This window comes from Canis lupus, unplaced genomic scaffold (genome assembly GCF_011100685.1).
Source record: "Canis lupus familiaris isolate Mischka breed German Shepherd unplaced genomic scaffold, alternate assembly UU_Cfam_GSD_1.0 chrUn_S1795H1992, whole genome shotgun sequence".
In the NCBI taxonomy this organism is placed as follows: domain Eukaryota; kingdom Metazoa; phylum Chordata; class Mammalia; order Carnivora; family Canidae; genus Canis; species Canis lupus.
Window position 1 is genome coordinate 48,426 of NW_023330651.1, and position 8,632 is coordinate 57,057.

The window sequence follows — 8,632 nt, forward strand, 5'->3', positions numbered from 1 at the left end:
ACATTATTCTTATCCTCTTTTTATGTATGTAGAGTGGATGGAGGAATAGTGTGTAAATGATAAGGTAGTCCTACATTTACAGTCTGGCCTCTGGGCTATCCAAGAGTTTGGTCATTGGTAAAGACCATGATCTGGTTTTGGGAGTTTGTGGCTTACTCCATACAACAACAGTGTCTCACAGAGTGGCTCAATCTTATGGGAAAAAGAGGGCTCAAGAATTTCATATAGATTTTCCCCAAATTGTTTTGAAATTACTTTCTAGATCATTTTCTTTTGAGGGGGTATTACTGATATATAACATTCTACAGTTCCAGTTGTACAAGGTAATGATTTAATATTTCTATGCCCTGTGAAATTAAATTTGCCTTATATAGAATACACCTTGAAGATATTTTAAGATCTCAGTTGTATTCTTAGAGCAGACAGGTTAATGATATTTTGAGATCTACAATAAAAATTCTATAAGAATATATACATATATAATTTTTTTTACATTTTGATTCATCTTTTGTGTTTGCATAGGGCAACAGCTAAACTAAACAAATTTACATGCCTATTGGAAAAAGATACAATATCAAGAGATAAATCCACAATCTAATGAACACCACAACCTCACTATATGGTAAATTTATAGTTACAGGTAATTTATTTCTGCTACTATAATTAGGTTCTCTCTCTCTCTCACACACACACACGAACACACATACATACACACACACACACACACTTTCTCTCACCAAATATTCATTTCAGTTGGTGATGTTTCATGATTGATTCATTCATTAATCCCAAAGTTTTCCTAGCTTTTCCAGGTGAAATCTCATGGAGAACATCAACTGGCTGGCTAACCACACTGGGAGGTCAGATTTCATCCTAGTGGGACTCTTCAATAAATCCAAACACCCAGCTCTCCTTTGTTTGGTCATTTTTGTGGTTTTCCTAATGGCCTTGTCTGGAAACACCATCCTGATTCTACTGATACATTCTGATTCCCACCTCCACACCCCTATGTACTTTTTTATCAGCCAACTATCTCTCATGGACATGATGTATATTTCCGTTACTGTGCCCAAGATGCTCATGGACCAAGTCATGGGTATGAATAAGATCTCAGCCACGGAATGTGGGATACAGATGTTTCTCTATGTGACACTAGCAGGTTCAGAATTTTTTCTTCTAGCCTCCATGGCCTATGACCGCTATGTGGCCATCTGCCATCCTCTCCGTTACCCGATCCTCATGAACCATCAGGTGTTGCTCATCCTAGCATCTGGCTGCTGGTTCCTGGGCTCAGTGGATGGCTTCTTGTTCACTCCCATCACCATGACCTTCCCCTTTTGCAGATCTCGGGAGATTCATCATTTCTTCTGTGAAGTCCCTGCTGTATTGAAACTCTCTTGTTCAGACACTTCCATCTATGAGGTTTTCATGTATCTGTGCTGTGTGCTCATGCTTCTCATTCCTGTGACAGTCATTTCAGGCTCTTACTACTTTATCCTCATCACCATCCACAGGATGAACTCAGCAGAAGGCCAGAAGAAGGCCTTTGCCACTTGTTCTTCCCACATGACTGTGGTCATCCTCTTCTATGGGGCTGCCATTTATACTTACATGCTCCCCAATTCCTACCATACACCTGAGAAGGACATGATGGTATCTGTCTTTTACACCATACTCACTCCTGTGCTAAACCCTTTGATCTATAGCTTAAGAAATAAGGATGTTATGGGAGCGCTGAAGAAAATGCTGAATGTGGGACCTGGTTTTCAAGAAACTATAAAGTAGGGTCCCTGGGTGGCTCAGTAGGTTAAGCATATGTCTTTGGCTTAGGTCATGATACCAGGATCCTGGGATCTAGGACTGCATCAGACTCCCTGCTCGGGGGGGGGGAGTCTGCTTCTCTTTCTCCCTCCGTTCCTCCCACCCACTCATATTCTCTCTCTCTCTCTCAAATAAATTAAATCCTTAAAAAAGAAATTATAAAGTAGGAAAATTTGATATTACTGTGATTTTCCTTCTCTTTAACACATTGTAAGTTTAGAATTTTATGTCAACCTTATTCCTGCAACTTTTTATGCCATTGTGTTCATCTCACTTTTGCATCTTCGTTTTTTAAAAATATTGCCTCCCTGTACTATAAAACTCTTTAATTTTCTAATTCTTATCCTTTCAAAATGTATTATACAATTATATAGTGATGTTATATTTACTGAAGTTGATAACTGCCCTCTGATTCTTAGGAAATGCATAATTAAAATATTTAAAGGAAGAAAGTTTGATTCTATAAAATTGATTCAAGTGAGGGATAAGGAAAAGGGTGATAACGAAAAAGAGGTAAAAATGTTAACAGCTGTTGAATCTCGGTAAAAGGTATGTGGCTGTGGTTTGTACTATTCTTATTTATGCTACTTTTCTGTAATAATAGAATTATTCCATATAAACAGCTAAAATATAAGCCTTTTTTAAGGGCAGTGTAAGTGACATTATATCTTATAAAATATATTCATTTCAATGTGACTAATTATTAGTGGGACAATCTTGTCATCTACCTACCATTAATCATCCCTTAATTTGCTAGACCTTAATGATGTACACTATGTGGATATGGTCCAAAAATGAAAGCACCAAGTGGTTTAAAGCCCTACCAAATGATAGGTTTAATATCCATATTTGCATTAAAAAAACGGGGAAAAATATGAATCCAGATAGGAAGGAAGATTTAGAGAAGGTTCCTTGCCTGAGGTGATATCTGAGCTGAGTTTGAAGTATGTAATTTATTAGATGAAAAAGAGAAGCAGAATATCAAATATTCAAACTTATTTATTCAATTATTTAATAAGTATTTTATACTCTATTATAATCCAAAATAACAGCTAAATGAGATTAAAATATGAACACTATGTGATTGCTGTTTTCAAAGAATTTGAAACTCTATAGTTTTATATGCAAATAGGATACACCTTGATACCCATGTGCAAAGTACACAGCTCATAAGGACACTTATTTCCTACTGTGACACACAAATTTGGTCACAAAGGGGAACTCAGATCAGACTCTAGAACTCTGTGTTGAATGTTGACTAGATGTACCCTCAGATGAGTATAGGAGTCTGTGGCAGAGGGAGTTTTCTCAGGAACATTATGCCACAGAAAAGGTGCAACACGAGTAAAGGTCAGAAGGTTGGCAAAGTATAAAAGGTAAGTGTTTCTATTGTTCTTCCTTTCCTACTTTACTTTATAGACGTGTTTCTTGCTCTTCTGTGCCCCAGAGATCTACATACAGTAGTAAAATGATTAGATCTGCATTTTAGAGATGTCAAATTAATGGGCAATTGGGAAAGTGCAGCACTGCAAGTAGAGAGACCAATGAGTGAAGATGGTGAAGTAGATGGTGCTGATCTAAATGAAATGGACCATGCCTTGACACCAGGATGGACTGGATGGAGGAAAGGGATATTTAGAGTATGTGGGGGCCTTTTGAATCTGTTGCATAAAACCACTGACATGATTAAAATAACTACCATTTTATAATGGGCATCCAACTCATGAAGAATCAGTTTCAAAAGTAAAAATTCATTTTTTCCTCTTGACATACTTGATTAGTTCATGACTGTAAAATAAAGATCTTGCAGTATTTTGGAGAACAATATCAGAAAACTAGTTCCCAATACTTTTTTGTTTCAGTAAAACTGAATTAATACAAAATGCCACTCTAAAGTAATTGAGAAATGTATGTATCTCCCCTCAATTTTCATGACTATCATGATACATTTGATGGTTCCATTTATAACACTCTATACATGGAGAACAAAATGAGACAAAATAAAACAAAATGTGGTGTTGAGACATATTATTTCAAAGATTTTTAAAAATTACTCTGTTTTGAACCAAAAATATCTAATTAAACATGTTTTTAGAACAATTGCTTTTCTTTTTAGATAATGTATCTAAAATGCTATGTCCATTGTCTCTACTAATAAGAATTTAAAAGAACAATGCATTCAATAAAGTTATTTATCAAATGATATATAGTATCTAATACTTAGAATTGGTGCTCCAAATTTCTTGCAACTAGAGTTAAAACTGAAATGGAAGAGCTGCAGGCATTCAAATGCACTTACTTACAAGTCCCAAATAAGTACCCTGCTCTAAAATAGTCTAAAATTTTCAAATTTCTCATTTATTCATGTGCTTTTGTTAGTGATATCGTCAGCATTTGGTGAAGTGAATCAATTTTATCCCATGGCATCAAGACTTCAGATTTCTATATCCCAGAGCACATTAAGGACCATTATTGGAGTTCTTCATACAACTTTAGAATTAAGAAACATAGATTAGGTAGAAAAATTTGCATTATTTTTCACAAAATTTGTTTTCTTAAATGTGTTCAAAGAATAACATTTGAAAAATATAATGAACAAAACTATTTTCTAGGGATGCTAAAAAATGAGGCTTCTTAAACATAGATACATTATTTTTTGCCTCTTAGGTTATTGTAAGCATAGACATTTCCTTTTTAAGTCATTATTTGTAAACATATGTTTTAGTGTACCTGGCTGACATTGAGTTCAGAAAAGGAAAACCTTTAAGGGTATGGCTAAAAACCTTTGAATTGTATAACTCAAACTTTTATTTGGGTGAGAAAACCAAGCTAAAACATGATTTTTTTTATCTCCGTGAACTATTTAAGTATCTTACCATTTCAGTGCTTGGAGACTGGGTTATATTGCATAGGATGGATATGTCCTCAGTTTCAAATAAGTTGCTTATTAATAAACTTAATGGTGTCACTGACTCTTGATAACTATTATTTGAAAAACGAGTGTCTGCCACAAATATCTTCACATAAATTATTGCGTTGGTAGGAAAAATAATCAAAACTCAGCAATTGCACTGCTGGGGATTTACCCCAAAGATACAGATGCAATGAAACGCTGGGACACCTGCACCTCGATGTTTCTAGCAGCAATGTCCACAATAGCCAAACTGTGGAAGGACCCTCGGTGTCCATCAAAAGATGAATGGATACAGAAGATGTGGTTTATGTATACAATGGAATATTACTCAGCCATTAGAAACGACAAATACCCACCATTTGATTTCGTTTTTCTTTTCTTTAGATTTTATTTTTTTTACTCATGAGATATACAGAGCGAGAGAGAGAGACAGAGACACAGGCAGAAGGAGAAGCAGGTTCCATGCAGGGAGCCCAACATGGGACTCGATCCCGGGTCTTCAAGATCCCGCCGTGGGCTGCAGGCGGCGCTAAACCGCGGCGCCACTGGGGCTGCCCCCACCTTTGGTTTCCAGGTGGATGGAACTGGAGGGTATTATGCTGAGTAAAATATGTCAATCGGAGAAGAACAAACATTATATGATGTCATTCAATTGGGGAATTTAAAAAATAGTGAAAGGGAATAAAGGGGAAAGGAGAAAAAAATGAGTGGGAAATATCAGAAAGGGGGACAGAACATGAAAAGACTCCTAACTCTGGGAAAAGAACTAGGGTTGGTGGAAGGGGAGGGGGGCAGTGGTGGTGGCTGATGGGACTGATACCGTCACTTGACGGGATGAGCACTGGGTGTTACTGTATATGTGGGCAAATTGAACACAAATAAAAAATCAATTAAAAAAACACTGTGCATTGTGCTGTTTTAGGGTGAAATGTTCTGAACATATTTGTTAAGTTAAAAAAAAGAAAAGAAAAGAAACGACAAATAAGCAGCATTTCCTTCGACATGGATGTAACTGGAGGGGTATTATGCTGAGTGAAATAAGTCAATCGGAGAAGGACAAACATTATATGGTCTCCTCATTTGGTGAATATAAAACATAATGAAAGGGAATAAAGGGGAAATGAGAAAAAAATCAGTCAGGAAATTCAGAAAGGGAAACAGAACATGAGAGACTCCAAACACTAGGAAACGAACTGCGGGTGGTAGAAAGGGAGGTGAGTGTGGGGTGCGGGTCACTGGGTGACCGGCACTGAGAAAGCCACTTGATGGGATGAGCATTGGGTGTTATTCTATGTGCTGGCAAATTGAACTCAATAAAAAATAAATTTAAGAAAAATTAAAAATAAAAGATTCAGCTGTAGTGCCATCTAGGTGGCAATTCCTTGCAGGGTAGGACAAGATTCTCCAGAGGGCAGATATGTTCCAAGTCAGCTTCTAATGTATGACGTCGTTTCTCCCATAGCTCACATTCACAGGTGCAGGAATCGAGGACTAGAACTGGGAGTGGTACCACTCACTATAACCTGTCATGATCTACTTGCAAAATGTTTGCTTTCTGTTCCCACGATTTTATGTTCTGCTGGACTAGAGGTCTCAGATTCAAAGAGAGACACAAAACAATCCCACTGAACTGGAAATTGAAACTCGTGCATGGACTCTTTGAGCTCTTCATGCCTCTGAATCAATAAGCAGGGAAGGAAGTTACTATGCTGCCTGGGAAATTAATCCCAAATACCTGGGAGAAATTGGATGAACTCCATAATGGAGGTAAGAAGAGTATGTGTGAAAATCAGAGGATCATTAAGACATCTTTTGATATGACCTTCATGTTTTCATTTTCATTTCCTTCCATGTATTTTTAATTTACACTTTAATTTCCTGATTAAACCCATTTCATTATGAGCAGGTAGGATATTTTTTAACCCCAGGTATTAGTGCTATTTCCAATTTTTTTCTTGTGGTTGACCTTAAGTTTAAATGTCATTGTGGTTGGAAAATATGCATGGTATATGGTATAGTATTCATCTTTTTGTACGTGTGAAGGTCTGATTTGTGACCTGGTATGTGATCTATTCTGCAGAATATTTCATATGCACTCAAAAAGACTGTGTCTTCTGCTGTTTTAGGATGAAATGTTCTGAATATATTTGTTAAGTACAAAAAAAACAAAGAATAGAAGTGATAAAGACGTACCTGCTTCCTTCGTTGTGGATGGAATGAGACCGTATAATGCTGAGGGAAAATAATCAGAGAAGGGCAATGATTATACGGTGTCATTCATTTGGGATAATAAAAATAGTGAAAGGGAATAAGGGAAATGGAGAGAAAATGAGTGAAAATATCAGTTGAAGATGACAGAATATGAGAGACTCCTAACTCTGGGAAATGAACAAGGGGTACTGGAAAAGTTGTTGCCTGGGTAGTTGGGGTGACTGGATGACTGCGCTCAGGGGGGCACTTGACGGGATGAGCCATGGGTGATATGCTATATGTTGGCAAATTGAACTCCTCTCATTTAGGACACTGAATGTATCGTGACAGCCCTTTCTGGCCATCCAGGTCACTGGGGAGAGGTCTGCTGTTAACCTACAACTTCTCCCCATAAGTTTAGGGACCCCTTGTATCTTGCTGCTTTGAGGATCTTCTCTTTATCTTTGGAATTGGAAGTTTCACCATGAAACATCAGGATGTTGAAAGGTTTTCACTGAGTATAGTGGGGGATCACTCTATCTCCAGGATCTGCATGCCTGATTCCTTCCCCAAGTTAGGGAAGTTCTCGGCTATGATTTCTTAAAATGCACTTTCTGGTCCTTTTTTTTAAAATTTTTATTTATTTATGATAGTCACAGAGAGAGAGAGAGAGAGAGGCAGAGACACAGGCAGAGGGAGAAGCAGGCTCCATGCACCAGGAGCCCAAAGTGGGACTTGATCCCGGGTCTCCAGGATCATGCCCTGGGCCAAAGGCAGGCGCCAAACTGCTCTGTTCCTTTCGGCACCCTCCGGAATCCCCCTTTATTTTATTTAATTTTTTAAAATTTTTTAACTTCTTTTTTTAAGATTTTCTTTTTTTATTCATAGAGACAGAGAAAGAGAGAGAGAGGCAGAGACACAGGCAGATGGAGAAGCAGGCATCATACAGAGAGCCTGACATGGGACTCGATCCAGGGTCTCCAGGATCATGCTCTGGGCTGCAGGCGGCGCTAAATCGCTGCGCCACCGGGGCTGCCCTGGAACCCCCTTTAAACATAGATTTTTCCTTCTGAGGTTATAATTTATTTTCCTTAACCTTTCCTCGTGGTCTTTTGTTTTTCTCTCTTTCCTCTGCTTCCTTCCTAGCCCAACCTGTCTTCTATGTCACTAACTCATTTTTCTACCTCATTAACCTCATGGTTAGGACCCCTGTTTGGATTGCATCTCTAATCATTTTGATTTTTCATTTTGGCCTGATTAGATCTATATTCTGCAGTCATGAAGTCTCTTGAGTCCTTTATGCTTTTTTCTAGAGCCACCAGTAGCTTTATAATAGTGCTTCTGAATTGGCTTTCTGACATTAAATTGTAATCCAAAATTTGTAACTCTGTGGGACCGAGGACTGTTTCTGGTTCTTTCTTTTGAGGTGAGGTTTTCCTTCTAGTCATTTTGCTCAGTGCAAAGTGGCCAAAAACAATTTGTATTGGGAAAAGGAGAAAAAGAGAGAAAGAAAGAAGGAAATAAAAGAAAAAAAAAAACAAAGAAGAATAAAAAGAGAAAAGAAAAGGAAAAAAACGGGGGGGAGCAAGCAGAAATCAAAAAACAAAAGACAAAAAAAAACACACAAGGGGGGGGTATCCTCTGATTCTGTATACTGTAAATCCGTCGAATTCCCCTGGAACTTTCAAGTTCTGGTTGGTCAACAAT

The 8,632-nt window shown here is 37.7% G+C and overlaps 1 protein-coding gene across 1 annotated transcript; it reads left to right on the forward strand.

The window, feature by feature from the left end:
* Positions 1–822: 822 nt before the first annotated feature.
* On the forward strand, positions 823–1,785 carry LOC119878666 (olfactory receptor 2T4). The gene has a single exon (XM_038589253.1). It carries the CDS (start codon positions 823–825, stop codon positions 1,783–1,785), a length of 963 nt encoding a protein of 320 aa, XP_038445181.1.
* Positions 1,786–8,632: the final 6,847 nt, after the last annotated feature.